General features: G+C 44.5%; 1 protein-coding gene across 1 annotated transcript in view; it reads left to right on the plus strand.

Moving 5' to 3' along the window:
* The window catches only part of adgb (androglobin), a 94,391-nt gene that overhangs the window by 18,208 nt on the left and 59,462 nt on the right, over window positions 1-16,721 (plus strand). The window contains exons 7-9 of the mRNA XM_041865892.1: window positions 1,535-1,621; window positions 13,622-13,803; window positions 14,139-14,237. Coding sequence (XP_041721826.1) covers window positions 1,535-1,621; window positions 13,622-13,803; window positions 14,139-14,237 — 368 coding nt within the window. The remainder of the gene's footprint in view (window positions 1-1,534; window positions 1,622-13,621; window positions 13,804-14,138; window positions 14,238-16,721) is intronic.

The raw sequence follows: 16,721 nt of genomic DNA on the forward strand, positions 1-16,721 counted from the left end.
TAGTTAGCAATGGCTCACAAAGCTACCTTCAACTTCCTTCAAACTGCATGCAGAGACATACAAATGTTACCCATTAGTTAATCTGACTGGGTAAGCAGAAAACGGGCTTAATTGCCTAAATCTTGCCCTAACCCTTTTAAATCTGTGACAAGTTTCAACATATATTTGTAGCAAAACAAAATGAGCAGTGGCGCAAATGAGAGCCACGAGCACACAACCAACACTTGCTCCTCATCATCTCCCTACAAGGCAGTGCTCGCATCAGTTACAGTATATTTCTGATGGTGTCAACATAATTAAACGTACATGCATTTTGGAGTAGAATGTCCTTTTTTTTTTTAAGTCACCAGAAGTGACATTCATACAGTCGTTCTACCAAAAATATATGACCTTTGTCACTGCTTCTGAAAAAAAATCCTCTGGGAAACACTGGCACCGTAGGCAGCGGCATAGACCGTTAGGCCATTCATTTCAGCCTCAGTATACCTCCCCATATGTTTACACAGGACTTTATTACTGTACATGCTTGGGAAGGTAAGTAAACAAAGCACTACAGCAACACACACACAACACACACACACACAAACACACTGCTGGGCTATTTTGTTGACATTATAGAAACAGACACACTGGGTCGATTCCCCAGTCTGTCACTCTACAATTTGGTGGCTTGTGCGTGCGTGTGATTGTAGGATTTACTGTATGTTGTTGTTGTGGTTTTATGGTTGTCAAAGGTTGGGACATAAATGTTTCATCTCAGACAGGAAATCCGGTGTCTCTGCTTGTGAATCTTTTATAACCCCAGTAAAAGTTCAAAAGAGATACAGCTCTGAAAAAACTTTGACCATGTGTCTGTCTGCATGGCATATCATAAAATCATAGTCTAAATCTTGAATCTTCCATATCCATTTTGGTTGGTGTGCTTTTGATAGAAATCACAGTGAAGCACAGTATGGAGTTCAGTCACATTTTTAGGATGGTTTATAGTTTTTCAGTGTTAGATATTGAGTAGGGCCATACAGTAAACATTGATCAATTTCCATTTTACGATTCATTACTGTCTACTGGACAGATTGGGCACAGTGTCCCATGAGGTGCAATTAGACCCACAAACATCTGTTTCAGTACAAAAACACTACCAGTACACCCGCACACACACACACACACACATACACCCACACAAACAGACGCATGCACGCACACACACACCCACAGACAGACAGACATACACACACAGATCATATGATAGAGTTCCCAGGGTTTCTCTGATATCAACTTCTATGTTTGTGTATTTCATAAACAATCAAGCATAAAATTACTTTGTTTTCCTCTGTATGCCTGAGAAGCTTCTGTCTGTCTCTGACTATCCCATCTAATTGCTGCTAGGTCAAATCTCCCTGCTGTGATACTGTGAATATCTCTGTGTGAGTGTTAGTCGGGACTACAGTAGTCAATTTAGCTGTGGTTTCCTAATGTGTGTTTTGTACATTGTGGTGTAATGTGTTTGTACAGTATATGTGTGTTTGTGTTGCAGTGTGGTGTCAGGACAGACGAAGGAGCTGGGAGAGTTCACTGTCATCCATGCTCTGACCGGATGGATACCTGAACTCATGCCTCTACAGTAGGGTCATCATCCACTTATCTCTTCACTTCTCCTCATCCATTTGTCCTGTTCTATTTCTGTTCATTCAAGTAGGGTTATCCTCCTTTTGTAGCTTTAGTTTTTCACATCCACACTTTATTAGACCCTTGTTTTATACAATATAATATTCTCTGTTGCTTTTGTTGTTAAAAACCAAGCAGTCCATTTTGACCTATGAGGCCTGGTACCTAAAGGCCTGGTACCTTTGTGGATGCAGTGAGGGACTGCAAGTGCTGGGGCTTGACTCCTCTTCAATTCAACTTTAAGAGGATAAACTGTGTTCGGGGAAGCAGGAGGGTGTTCTCTCCACCTCAGTAGGTTAGCTGTTGTTAGTGGACCCCCTGGGGACCCTATCAGCCAACACAGTCAGGGTGTGAGTGTGTGTGTGCTGAGGCACACAAAAACACACAGTCTTCTTCTCTCTCCCTATTTTTTCCTCTCTCTCCTACTTTCTATCTATCACACACAGACATACAGACACCCACCAGGCTAGTGTTAGTGTGGCAGTTCTACAGGGGTCGAGGGGCTGTGGGAGGTCCCATTGTAATTTACTCCATGTTAAACCTGGATGGGGGTAGGAACACACACAAACACTACCAGGAAACAGTACTGTGGGGTTGAGAACACACACACAGACATGTACACGTACACACACACCAGTGGCGGTCGGTGCCATTTAAGATTAGGAAGGACATTCTTTAATTTTTATTACAACATATTGGATGACCGTCATTCATATTCAATTCACCCAGCTCAATGTAACATCGATAGGTTTAGCTACTACATGATACCCAAATTTGCCCTATACCCACCATGAGGTTTCTTCAACCTAGCCTACAAATGAAAGTTTATAACGTAGGTGCACAGATCGAGAGACAAATTGGAGTAATCAAGGTGACAGACAGTGACACATTCAATACTGCCTTGCACACTCTTGCCTGCATCTAGTTGATCTGGGGTGTAATCATTAGTCCAAACTGAAGTCTAAAATTAGTTTATTTTGGACAAATTCAGGTAGGTCCCATCCCCGTTTCATTCCGTTTGCTTCAGTTAAAGAAAGTTTTGCAACAGAATCGGCGGAATGAATACACCCCTGATCACCTGCACACACAGTTCACTTTCATAGCAGCCACATACAGCATCTTTCACTTTGCTTGTTGTATAATTCCTTTTTGCATCTAAGCGCTCTCCTCTCAACTTTTTCCTTTGCTTGTGGACTTCAGTGCACAACACAACAGCTGTTTGTGACCAGGTGCAAAAACCTCTCCAAGCTTTATACCATAAACACATTTTTGTCACCATATTAGCTAACTTGTTAGTAAAAGTCTCCTGAGTGGCGCAGTGGTCTAAGGCACTGCATCGCAGTGCTAACTGTGCCACTAGATCCTGGTTCGAATCCAGGCTCTGTCGCAGCCGGCCGCGACCGGGAGACTCATGGGCGGCGCACAATTGGCCCAGCGTCGTCCAGGGTAGGGGAGGGAATGGCCGGCAGGGATGTAGCTCAGTTGATAGAGCATGGCGTTTGCAACGCCAGGGTTGTGGGTTTGATTCCCACGGGGGGCCAGTATAAAAAAAAAAGATTTATTCACTAACTGTAAGTCGCTCTGGAGAAGAGTGTCTGCTAAATGACTAAAATATAAAATGTAATGTAAATGTAAACCCACAATCCAATCAATGTGTACAATCACGCAGTATAGTGTACATCTAGCAGTTACACCGGCGGGCCCCGGTGGCAATAAATTAATAAAACCGAAAGTTTACCTTGACATGGAAGAGTTGCAGTGTTGGAGAGGCTTAGCCAGCTAGCTAACCTAAATAGCATTCCTCTCTGTTTGAGTCAGGTTGTTGAGTAGGCTAAATGACCTGCATTAGATAAGTAATTTACATTTACATTTGAGTTATTTAGCAGACGCTCTTATCCAGAGCGACTTACTGTTAATTGAAAGGTAAACTAAGAAGAAGAAAAGATTCAACGAAATATAGCTAGCACTCTCTCTTTTTTTGTTGTTGAATAAATTAATTTGTTCAAAAGTGTTCAACTATTGTCTTTCTCTCTCTTTGAGTCAACTACTCACCACACTTTATGCACTGCAGTGGTAGATAGTTGTAGCTTATCCTTTAAGTACTAGATTAATTCTCTTTGATTAGATGAACAAGATGTTAGTTCATACTGAAAGAGTTCTGATAGGTTGGAGGATGTCCTCTGGAAGTTGTCATAATTATTGTGTAAGTCAGTGGAAGGAGGTGAAAACCATGAGCCTCCTAGGTTTTGTATTGAATTTTAAAAAATCAAATGTATTTATGAAGCCCTTTTTACATCAGCAGATGTCACAAAGTGCTATACAGAAACCCAGCCTAAAATCCCAAACAGCAAGCAATGCAGCTGTAGAAGCATGGTAGCTAGGAAAAACTCCCATGAAAGGCAGGAACCTAGGAAGAAACAAGGCTCTGAGGGGTGGCCAGTCCTCTTCTGGCTGTGCCGGGTGGAGATTATAAGAGTACATGGCCATTAAGGCCAGATTGTTTGTCAAGATGTTCAAATGTTCATAGATGACCAGCAGAGTTGTAGAGGGTGCAACAGGTCAGTCCCTCAGGAGTAAATGTCAGTTGGCTTTTCATAGCCGAGCATTCAAATCAAAACACATTTATTGGTCACATACACGTGTTTAGGAGATGTTATTGCGGGTGTAGCGAAATGCTTGTGTTTCTAGCTCCGACAGTGCAGTAATATCTAACAATTTCACAACATATACCCGATACACACAAATATAAGTAAAGCAATTGAATTAAGAATATACACTGCTCAAAAAAATTAAAACACTTAAACAACACAATGTAACTCCAAGTCAATCACACTTCTGTGAAATCAAACTGTCCACTTAGGAAGCAACACTGATTGACAATACATTTCACATGCTGTTGTGCAAATGGAATAGACAACAGGTGGAAATTATAGGCAATTAGCAAGACACCCCCAATAAAGGACTGGTTTTGCAGGTGGTGACCACAGACCACTTCTCCGTTCCTATGCTTCCTGGCTGATGTTTTGGTCACTTTTGAATGCTGGCGGTGCTTTCACTCTAGTGGTAGCAAGAGACGGAGTCTACAACCCACACAAGTGGCTCAGGTAGTGCAGCTCATCCAGGATGGCACATCAATGCGAGCTGTGGCATGAAGGTTTGCTGTGTCTGTCAGCGTAGTGTCCAGAGCATGGAGGCGCTACCAGGAGACAGGCCAGTACATCAGGAGACGTGGAGGATGCTGTAGGAGGGCAACAACCCAGCAGCAGGACTGCTACCTCTGCCTTTGTGCAAGGATGAGCAGGAGAAGCACTGCCAGAGCCCTGCAAAATGACCTCCAGCAGGCCACAAATGTGCATGTGTCTGCTCAAACGGTCAGAAACAGACTCCATGAGGGTGGTATGAGGGCCCGACGTCCACAGGTGGGGGTTGTGCTTACAGCCCAACACCGTGCAGGACGTTTGGCATTTGCCAGAGAACACCAAGATTGGCAAATTCGCCACTGGCGCCCTGTGCTCTTCACAGATGAAAGCAGGTTCACACTGAGCACATGTGACAGACGTGACAGAGTCTGGAGACGCCATGGAGAACGTTCTGCTGCCTGCAACATCCTCCAGCATGACCGGTTTGGCGGTGGGTCAGTCATGGTGTGGGGTGGCATTTCTTTGGGGGGCCGCACAGCCCTCCATGTGCTCGCCAGAGGTAGCCTGACTGCCATTAGGTACCGAGATGAGATCCTCAGACCCCTTGTGAGACCATATGTTGGTGTGGTTGGCCCTGGGTTCCTCCTAATGCAAGACAATGCTAGACCTCATGTGGCTGGAGTGTGTCAGCAGTTCCTGCAAGAGGAAGGTACTTTGGTGCGAAAAGTGCAAATCAATCCCAGAACAACAGCAAAGGACCTGGAGGAAACAGGCCGCTCAGCAAGGAAGAAGCCACTGCTCCAAAACCACCATAAAAAAGCCAGACTACGGTTTGCAACTGCACATGGGGACAAATATATCCTACTTTTTGGAGAAATGTCCTCTGGTCTGATGAAACAAAAATAGAACTGTTTGGCCATAATGACCATCGTTATGTTTGGAGGAAAAAGGGGAAGCCTTGCAAGCCGAAGAACACCATCCCAACCGTGAAGCACGCGGGTGGCAGCATTATGCTCTGGGGGTGCTTTGCTGCAGGAGGGACTGGTGCACTTCACAAAATAGATGCCATCAGGAAGAAGGAAAATTATGTGGATATATTGAAGCAACATCTCAAGACATCAGTCAGGAAGTTAAAGCTTGGCCGCAAATGGGTCTTCCAAATGGACAATGACCCCAAGCATACTTCCAAAGTTGTGGCAAAATGGCTTAAGGACAACAAAGTCAAGGTATTGGAGTGGCCATCACAAAGCCCTGACCTCAATCCTATAGAAAATGTGTGGGCAGAACTGAAAAAGTGTGTGCGAGCAAGGAGGCCTACAAACCTGACTCAGTTACCCCAGCTCTGTCAGGAGTAATAGGCCAAAATTCACCCAACTTATTGTGGGAAGCTTGTGGAAGGCTACCCGAAACAATTGACCCAAGTTAAACAATTTAAAGGCAATGCTACCAAATACTAATTGAGTGTATGTAAACTTCTGACCTACTGGAATGTGATGAAAGAAATAAAAGCTGAAATAAATCCTTCTTTCTACTATTATTCTGACATTTCAAATTCTTAAAATAAAGTGGTGATCCTAACTGACCTAAAACAGGGAATATTTACTAGGATTAAATGTCAGGAATTGTGAAAAACAGAGTTTAAATGTATTTGGCGAAGGTGTATGTAAACTTCCGACTTCAACTGTACATATGAAATGAGTAATGCAAGATATGTAAACATTATTAAAGTGAATAGTGTTCAATTTATTAAAGTGGACAGTGATTTCTAATCTATGTATATAGGCAGCAGCCTCTAAGGTGAAAGTGAAGGCTATTTAACAGTCTGACTGTTTTTCAGTCTCTCGGTCCCAGCTTTGATGCACCTGTACTGACTTTGCCTTCTGGATGATAGCGGTGCGAACAGGCAGTGGCTCGGGTGGTTGTTGTCCTTGATTATCTTTTTGGCCTTCCTGTGACATCGGGTGCTGTAGGTGTCCTGGATGGCTGGTAGTTTGCCCCCGGTGATGCGTTGGGCAGACCGCACCACCCTCTGAAGAGCCCTGCGGTTGCGGGCGGTGCAGTTGACGTACCAGGCGGGGATACAGCCTGACAGGATGCTCTGAATTATGCATCTGTATAAGTTTGTGAGGGTTTTAGGTGCAAAGCCAAATTTCTTCAGCCTCCTGAGTTTGAAGAGGTGCTGTTGCGCCTTCTTCACCACACTGTTTGTGTGGGTGGACCATTTCAGTTTGTCAGTGATGTGTACGCCGAGGAACTTGAAGCTTTCCACCTTCTCCACTGCAGTACCTTCGATGTGGATGGGGGGTGCTCCCTCTGCTGTTTCCTGAAGTCCACGATCATCTCCTTTGTTTTGTTGACATTGAGTGAGAGGTTATTTTCCTGGCACCATACTCCCAGAGCCCTCACCTCCTCCCTGTAGGCTGACTCGTCATTGTTGGTAATCAAGCCTACTACTGTTGTGTCGTCTGCAAACTTGATGATTGAGTTGGAGGCGTGCTTGGCCACGCAGTCATGGGTGAACAGGGAGTACAGGAGGGGGCTTAGCACGCACCCTTGTGGGGCCCCAGTGTTGAGGATCAGCGAAGTGGAGATGTTGTTTCCTACCTTCACCACCTGGGGGCGGCCCATCAGGAAGTCCAGGACCCAGTTGCACAGGGCGGGTTTCAGACCCAGGGCCTCAAGCTTAATGATGAACTTGGAGGGTACTATGGTGTTGAATGATGAGTATAGTCAATGAACATATTTCTTACATAGGTATAACTCTTGTCCAGATGGGATAGGGCAGTGTGCAGTGCGATGGCGATTGCATCGTCTGTGGATCTATTGGGGCGGTAAGCAAATTGAAGTGGGTCTAGGGTGACAGGTAAGGTAGAGGTGATATGATCCTTGACTAGAACAATGGTGGCCATCTTGAAGCATGTGGGAACAACAGACTGGGATAGGGAGAGATTTAATATGTCTGTAAACACACCAGCCAGCTGGTCTGCGCATGCTCTGAGGACGCGGCTAGGGATGCCGTCTGGGCCAGCAGCCTTGCAAGGGTTAACACGCTTAATTGTCTTACTCACGTTGGCCACGGAAAAGGACAGCCCACAGTCCTTGGTAGCGGGCTGCGTCGGAGGCACTGTATTATCCTCAAAGCGGGCGAAGACAGTGTTTAGCTTGTCCGGAAGCAAGACGTTGGTGTCCGCGACATGGCTGGTTTTCCTCTTGTAGTCCGTTATTGTCTGTAGACCCTTCCACATACGTCTCGTGTCTGAGCCATTGAATTGTGACTCCACTTTGTCTCTAAACTGATGTTTTGCCAGTTTAATTACCTTGCGGAGTGAGTAGCTACACTGTTTGTATTCTGCCATATTCCCAGTCACCTTGCCATGGTTAAATGTGGTGGTTCGCTTTCAGTTTTGCGCGAATGCTGCCACCTATCCACGGTTTCTGGTTAGGGTAGGTTTTATTAGTCAAAGTGGGTACAACATCTCTATACACTTCTTGATAAACTCAGTCACTGTTTCAGTATATTCGTCTATATTATTCTCGGAAGCTACCCGTAACATATCCCAGTCTGCGTGATCAAAACAATCTTGAAGCGTGGATTGGTCAGACCAGCATGTATTGGTCAGACCAGCGTTCAATAGTCCTTAGCACGGGGACTTCCTGTTTGAGTTTCTGCCTATAGGAAGGGATGAACAAAATGGAGTCGTGGTAAAATTTGCTGACAGGAGGGCGGGGGAGGGCCTTGTAGGCATCCTGGAATTTGGAATAGCAATGGTCGTGTGTTTTAGCACCGCGAGTACTACAGTCAATGTGTTGATAGAACTTTGGTAGCCTTATCCTCAAGTTTGCTTTGTTAAAATCCCCAGCTACAATAAATGCAGCCTCAGGATATGTGGTTTCCAGTTTGCATAAAGTCCAGTGAAGTTCTTTGAGGGCCGTCGTGGTATCGGCTTGAGGGGGGATATACACGGCCGTGACTATAACCAAAGAAAATTATCTTGGGAGATAATACGGTCAGGATTTGATTGTGAGGTATTCTAGGTCTGGTGAACAAATGGACTTACACCATGAGTCGTTAATCATGAAACATACACCTCCGCCCTTCTGCTTCCCGGAGAGATATTTATTCCTGTCTGCGCGATGAACTGAGAACCCAACTGGCTGGACCGACTCAGACAGTATACCCAGCAGGCCGCTCCGAGTACCTCTCCTCCTCCTCTCCTCCGCTGGCGTTGTTTTGGGTTGGCCTCTGGAATCAGTTCAATTGTCCTGGGGGGAGCGAACAAAGGATCTGCTTCGGGAAAATCGTATTCCTGGTCGTAGTGCTGGTGAGTTACCGCCGCTCTGATATCCAATAGTTATTCCCGGCTGTATGTAAAACCCCCCCCAAAAATCTGGGCTAATAGTGTAAAAAATTATACATAAAAAAACAAAATACTGCAACGTTTCTTAAGAGCTAGTCGCAAGGCAGGCCTCTCTGTCGGCGCCATCTTCTGAATGAGGTCGAGACAGCAGGTGTGCGGTAGAGAGAGAAAGAGAGAGAGTCGAAAACAGCAGGTCCGGGACGAGGTAGCACGTCCGGTGAACAGGTCAGGGTTCCATAGCCGCAGGCAGAACAGTTTAAACTGGAGCAGCAGCACGACCAGGTGAACGGGGACAGCCAGGAATCATTAGGCCAGGTAGGCCTGAGGCATGGTCCTAGGGCTCAGGTCCTCCGGGAGGAGAGGGAGAGAGAGAATTAGAGGGTGCATACTTAAATTCATACAGGACACCAGATAAGACAGGATAATTACACCAGATATAACAGACTGACCCTAGCCCCCCGGCACATAGACTATTGCATCATAGATACTGGAGGCTGAGACGGGGGGTCGGGAGACAATGTGGCCTCGTCCGACGATACCCCCAAACAGGGCCAACCAGGCAGGATATAACCCCACCCACTTTGTCAAAGCACAGCCCCCACACCACTAGAGGGATATCAACAGACCACCAACTTACTACCCTGAGACAAGGCTGAGTATAGGCCACGAAGATCTCTTCCACTGCACGAGGGGGCGCAAAACCGGACAGGAAGATCACATCAGTGACTCAACCCACTCAAGTGACGCACCCCTCCTGGGGACGGCATGGAAGAGAACTAGTAAGCCAGTGCCTCAGCCCCCGTAATAGGGTCAGAGGCAGATAATCCCAGTGGAGAGAATGTAGTCGGCCAGTGCCTTGCCGTTCACCTTCACACCCCTGGGCCAGACTACACTCATTCATAGGACCTACTTAAGAGATAAGTCTTCAGTAAAGACTTAAAGGTTGAGACCGAGTCTGCGTCACTCACATGGATAGGCAGACCATTCCATAAAAATGGAGCTCTATAGGAGAAAGCCCTGCCTCCAGCTGTTTGCTTAGAAATTCTAGGGACAATAAGGAGGCCAGCGTATTGTGACGGTAGCGTACGTGTAGGTATGTACGGCAGGACCAAATTAGAGAGATAGGTAGGAGCAAGCCCATGTAATGGGTAAGGTTAGCAGTAAAACCTTGAAATCACCCCTAGCCTTAACAGGAAGCCAGTGTAGAGAGGCTAGAACTGGAGTAATATGATTACATTTTAGGGTTCTAGTCAAGATTCTAGCAGCTGTGTTTAGCACTAACTGAAGTTTATTTGATCATTTTTCCGGGTAGCCGGAGAGTAGAGCATTGCAGTAGTCTAATCTAGAAGTGACAAAAGCATGGATTAGCTTTTCTGTATCATTTTGGACAAAAAGTTTCAGATTTGTGCAATGTTACGAAGATGGAAAAAAACTATCCTTGAAATATTCTGGATATGTTCTTCAAAAGAGAGATCAAGGTCCAGAGTAACGTCGAGGTCCTTCACAGTTTTATTTGAGACGACTGTACAACCATAAAGATGAATTGTCAGATCAAACAGCAGATCTCTTTGTTTCTTGGGACCTAGAACTAGCATCTCTGTTTTGTCCGAGTTTAAAAGTAAAACATTTGCCGCCATCCACTTCCTTATGTCTGAAACACAGGCTTCCAGGGTTGGCAATTTTGGGGCTTCACCATGTTTCATCGAAATGTACAGCTGTGTGTCGTCCGCATAGCAGTGAAAGTTGACATTGTGTTTCTGAATGACATCACCAAGAGGTAAAATATATAGTGAAAACAATAGGGGTCCTAAAACGGAACCTTGAGGAACACAGAAACGTACAATTGATTTGTCAGAGGACATACCAACTACAGAGACGAACTGTTATCTTTCCGACAGATAAGATCTAAACCAGGCAAGAACTTGTCCGTGTAGACTAATTAGGGTTTCCAATCTCTCCAGAAGAATGTGGTGATCGATGGTGTCAAAAGCAGCAGTAAGGTGTAGGAGCACGAGGACAGATGCAGAGCCTTCACAAGTGCAGTCTCAGTGTCTTGTTGAAAAAGATGATCGAGCAGCAGTGAGGGCTCTTCAATATTGCACGGTACTGTCTTTCCAAGCTATTCGGAAGACTTTCAGTTTGGTGGAGCGTCATTTCCTTTCCAATTTTCTGGACGCTTGCTTCAGGGCTCTGGTATTTTCTGTATACCAGGGAGCTAATTTCTTGTGACAATTGTTTTTGGTTTTTGGGGGTGCGACTGCATCTAGGGTATTACGCAAGGTTACATTTAGATCCTCAGTTAGGTAGTTAACCGATTTTTGTACTCCGACGTCCTTGGGTGGGTGGAGGGAGTCTGGAAGGGCATCTAGGAATCTTTGGGTAGTCCGAGAATTAATAGCACAGCTTTTGATGATCATTGGTTGGGGTCTAAGCAGATTATTTGTTGCGATTGCAAACGTAATAAGATGGTGGTCCGATAGTCCAGGATTATGAGGAAAAACATTTAGATCCACAATACTTATTCCACGGGACACAACTAGATCCAGGGTATGACTGTGGCAATAAGTAGGTCTGGACAAAACCAACATGAGTCGATGATGGCTCCGAATGCCTTTTTGAGTGGGTCTGTGGACTTTTCCATGTGAATATTGAAGTCACCAAAAATGTGAATATTATCTGCCATGACTACAAGGTCCGATAGGAATTCAGGGAACTCAGTGAGGAACGCTGTATATGGCCCAGGAGGCCTGTAAACAGTAGCTCTAAAAAGTGATTGAGTAGGCTGCATAGATTTCATGACTAGAAGCGCAGTCATTTATTTTTGGGTGAATTGAAATTTGTTGTCGTAAATGTTAGCAACACCTCCGTCTTTGCGGGATGCACGGGGGATATAATCTAGTGCAACCAGGAGGAGAGGCCTCATTTAACACAGTAAATTCATCAGGCTTGAGACATGTTTCAGTCAGGCCAATCACATCAATATTATGATCAGTGATTCGTTTATTGACTATGACTGCCTTGGAAGTGAGGTATCTAACATTAAGTAGCCCTACTTTGAGATGTGAGGACAGGAATGGAGGAGTTCTTTATTCCAGTGAGAGTTCTAAGGCGAACACCGCTATGTTTAGTTTTGCCCAACCTAGATCAAGGCACAGACACGGTCTCAATGGGGATAGCTGAGCTGACTACACTGACTGTGCTATTGGCAGACTCCACTAAGCTGGCAGGCTGACTAACAGCCTGCTGCCTGGCCTGCACCCTATCTCATTGTGGAGCTAGAGGAGTTAGAGCCCTGTCTATGTTGATAGATAAGAAGATGAGAGCACCACTCCAGCTAGGATGGAGTCCTACACTCCTCAGCAGGCCAGGCTTGGTCCTGTTTGTGGGTGAGTCCCAGAAAGAGGGCCAATTATCTACAAATTCTATATTTTGGGAGGGGCAGAAAACTGTTTTCAACCAGCGATTGAGGTGTGAGACTGCTGTAGAGCTCATCACTCCCCCTAACTGGGAGGGGGCAAAGAGACAGTTACTCGATGCCGACACATCATTGAAGTCAATGTACCCTGAGGAGGACGGAAAATAGCTGTTCTCCGGCTACACCATGGTCCTACCCTAGAGGGTGTTGTTGAGGCTACTGTAGGCATTCATTGCAAACAGTGTGTTTTAATCAGTTATTTGGTGATTATTTTTAAATGTCTCACTCTTTGTATTTTTCTGAAATTCACTGAGTTGGATGGTCCTCCCCTGAGGAGCCTCCACTGACACACACACACACACACACACACACACACACACACACACACACACACACACACACACACACACACACACACACACACACACACACACACACACACACACACACACACACACACACACACACACACACACACACACACACACACACACACACACACACACACACACTGCCAGCAGCTAACGTTACTATTTTAACTCCAGCCACATCTTCACAGGGACTCCAGAGCAGGCAGCTCTAATGACAACCCAATCATAAGCATAATGACAACCCAATCATTCATTTATCCTAATTAAAAAGGCTTGTGTTGGAATCACCGGCAGGATATCTCTCAATAAAGCCTGAAATTAATTAATATGGAACATGTCCAGAGCTAAATAACATTGAGCACCACTCATAACAACACTCATCTGTTTTTAGATGTATTATGTATCATGGTGGCCAATCGACAGGATTGAAATTAGATACCAGACAAAAATAACATTTTAAATAGTTAAAAAGTGGTTTATTTAGAGCACCAGACCTGAAGTCACCAACCTTTTGTTTTAGCCCAGCACTAACACATCTGATTCTATTAATCTAACACTTGGTTAGATGTTAGTAAGTGCTTTATTATGTAACCAGTACATATCCAGTCATGTGGGATCATTGATAAACAACAGGGTAAATGGTTTTACAGTGTGATGTATCCCATCTCTCAGGTCCCGGTACCTGGGCAAGGTTTGGGACTTCCTGAAGGACACCATTCCCAAATTCCAGTATGTGGAGGAGAGCTCGGAGGAGAAGCCCCTGACCAGGGAAACCTCCGGAGTGAGGGATTCCAGACTCAACGAGTGCAAGAGCGAGTCTCCCACAGCAACCAGAACCCCGGAGAAAAGCAAAGGTGCTGCTCTCTGTCTCTCTCTCTCTCTCTGTCTGTCTTTCCCACTGAACCTGACACAGATAGCAATTTACACACGCACTGATTAAACTGCTTTGTTTACAGGCTGTCTAATTGAGAGAGTCAATTAAATCATTGATTAGATTAGGATCACTTGTGTGTGTGTGGGGGCTGTTTTATCTAATTGAGTGTTTGAGTTAATCAACTGATCAACGGATGATTGAACTGACTGTGGGAGAAAGTGTAGGTGCTGTGGTGGACCGTATACCACTGCCTTTTCGGTCTTCTTACTCACTCCTGTATTTATGTTTTCCTAATGAGTGTTATGTTGGTGTCAGATTCAGCCAAGAAGAAAGGGAAAGATGTGGATAAGGACAGAAAGTCATCTCAGCCAAATGCTGTCCAGCCCAACACTACCAATCAGCCCACTACAGACAGTAAGTTACACACACATAGTCAGGTCCAAAATGATTGGACTCTTGATAAAGATGAGCAAAAAATACTGTATATAATAACAATACAAATACTGAGCTACAGTTGAAGTCGGAGGTTTACATACACCTTAGCCAAATACATTTAAAATTAGTTTTTCACAATTGCTGACATTTAATCCTACTAAAAATTCCCTGTCTTAGGTCAGTTAGGATCACCACTTTATTTTAAGAATGTGAAATGTCAGAACAATATTAGAGAGAATGATTTATTTCAGCTTTTATTTATTTCATCACATTCCCAGTGTGTCAGAAGTTTACATGCACTCAATTAGTATTTGGTAGCATTGCCTTTAAATTGTTTAACTTGGGTCAAACATTTCGGGTAGCCTTCCACGAGCTTCCCACAATAAGTTGGGTGAATTTTGGCCCATTCCTCCTGACAGAGCTGGTGTAACTGAGTCAGGTTTGTAGGCCTCCTTGCTCACACACACTTTTTCAGTTCTCCCACAAATTTTCTATAGGATTGAGGTCAGGGCTTTGTGATGGCCACTCTAATACCTTGACTTTGTTGTCCTTAAGCCATTTTGCCACAACTTTGGAAGTATGCTTGGGGTCATTGTCCATTTGGAAGACCCATTTGCGACCAAGCTTTAACTTCCTGACTGATGTCTTGAGATGTTGCTTCAATATATCCACATAATTTTCCTTCCTCATGATGCCATCTATTTTGTGAAGTGCATCAGTCCCTCCTGCAGCAAAGCATCCCCACAGCATGATGCTGCCACCCCTGTGCTTCACGGTTGGGATGGTATTCTTCGGCTTGCAAGCGGCCCCCTTTTTCCTCCAAACATAACATTATGGCCAAACAGTTCTATTTTTGTTTCATCAGACCAGAGGACATTTCTCCAAAAAGGACAATCTTTGTCCCCATGTGCAGTTGCAAACCGTAGTCTAGCTTTTTTATGGCGGTTTTGGAGCAGTGGCTTCTTCTTTGCTGAGCGGCTTTCAGGTTATGTCGATATAGGACTCGTTTTACTGTGGATATAGATACCTTTGTACCTGTTTCCTCCAGCATCTTCACAGGGTCCTTTGCTGTTGTTCTGGGATTGATTTGCACTTTTCGCACCAAAGTACGTTCATCTCTAGGAGACAGAACGCGTCTCCTTCCTGAGCAATTAGCCTATCAGAAGCTTCTAAAGGCACAGTCAACTTAGTGTATGTAAACTTCTGACCCACTGGAATTGTGATACAGTGAATTGTAAGTGAAATAATCTGTCTGTAAACAATTGTTGGAAAAATTATGTCCTAACCGACTTGCCAAAACTATAGTTTGTTAACAAGAAATGTGTGGAGTGGTTGAAAAACGAGTTTTAATGAATCCAACCTAAGTGTATGTAAACTTCCGACTTCAACTGTATATTGTATGCTCCACATTTTTTTGTTATTTTCTGCTTATCACATCACCACTAGTGTGCCTGGCCAAAGAGCTCTATTTTCATGTAATCCAACAAATGTAAACACCTGGAGTTTGCTTAACGGCATTGGCACTTGGATTGGAACTGGTTCTATGGTCAGATAAAATGAAAATAGAACCAGTGGTGGGTTTGGCGTCGAAAGAAGGATGTGAAGCAGTAATACCTACTTTCAAATATGGTGGTGGATATTTGATGTTATGGGTCTATTTTGCTTCCACTGGTCCTGGGGCCCTTGTTAAGGTCAACGGCATTAGGAACTTTACCCAGTACCTGGACATTTTAGCCAAAAACCTGGTTTACCTCTGCCAGGAGGCTGAAACGTGGCCGCAAGTGGATCTTCCGGCAAGACAATAACCCCAAGCACACATCAAATTCGACAAAGAATGTATTAATTGACCACAAAATCAACATCTCAGTCTCCGGACTTGAACCCCATTGAAAATCTGGGGAGTCCGTAAGCTCAGCCGATGGATATCAAGGATCTGGATTGATTCTGTATGGAGGAATGGTGAAAGATCCCTCCCAGTGTTCATTTCTTTGTTTATTTGGATCCCCATTAGCTTTTGCAGAAGCAGCAGCTAATCTTCCTGGGGTCCACAAAAAACACAAAACATGACAAGTAACAAAACACTGATACACTGATAGACAAGGACAGTAACACATTTTAAATACAACAATATACAAACAATACAACAACAAAAAATAAAAAAAAGGTATTCACTAACTGTAAGTCGCTCTGGATAAGAGCGTCTGCTAAATGACTAAAATGCTAATATACTGCTAAATAATTTATAGAACACCCCTAAAACTCACCCCTCACCCCATCCCTGTGACCGCATGTGACATGACCAGGAAAAACTCTTGGAGGTGCGTTGGCGTATCTTTTTCAAGGTCAGGTTACATGGTCTGTAAAAAAAAAAACTCCCAACCCAGCTAGCAGGAAGTCGCCTAATAATGCTGCACTTGTTGAGGTTATGACTTCTGTGGTAACTGAAGTTAATATATAGAGTTT

The sequence above is a fragment of the Coregonus clupeaformis genome, chromosome 36, assembly GCF_020615455.1.
Source record: "Coregonus clupeaformis isolate EN_2021a chromosome 36, ASM2061545v1, whole genome shotgun sequence".
Taxonomy (NCBI): domain Eukaryota; kingdom Metazoa; phylum Chordata; class Actinopteri; order Salmoniformes; family Salmonidae; genus Coregonus; species Coregonus clupeaformis.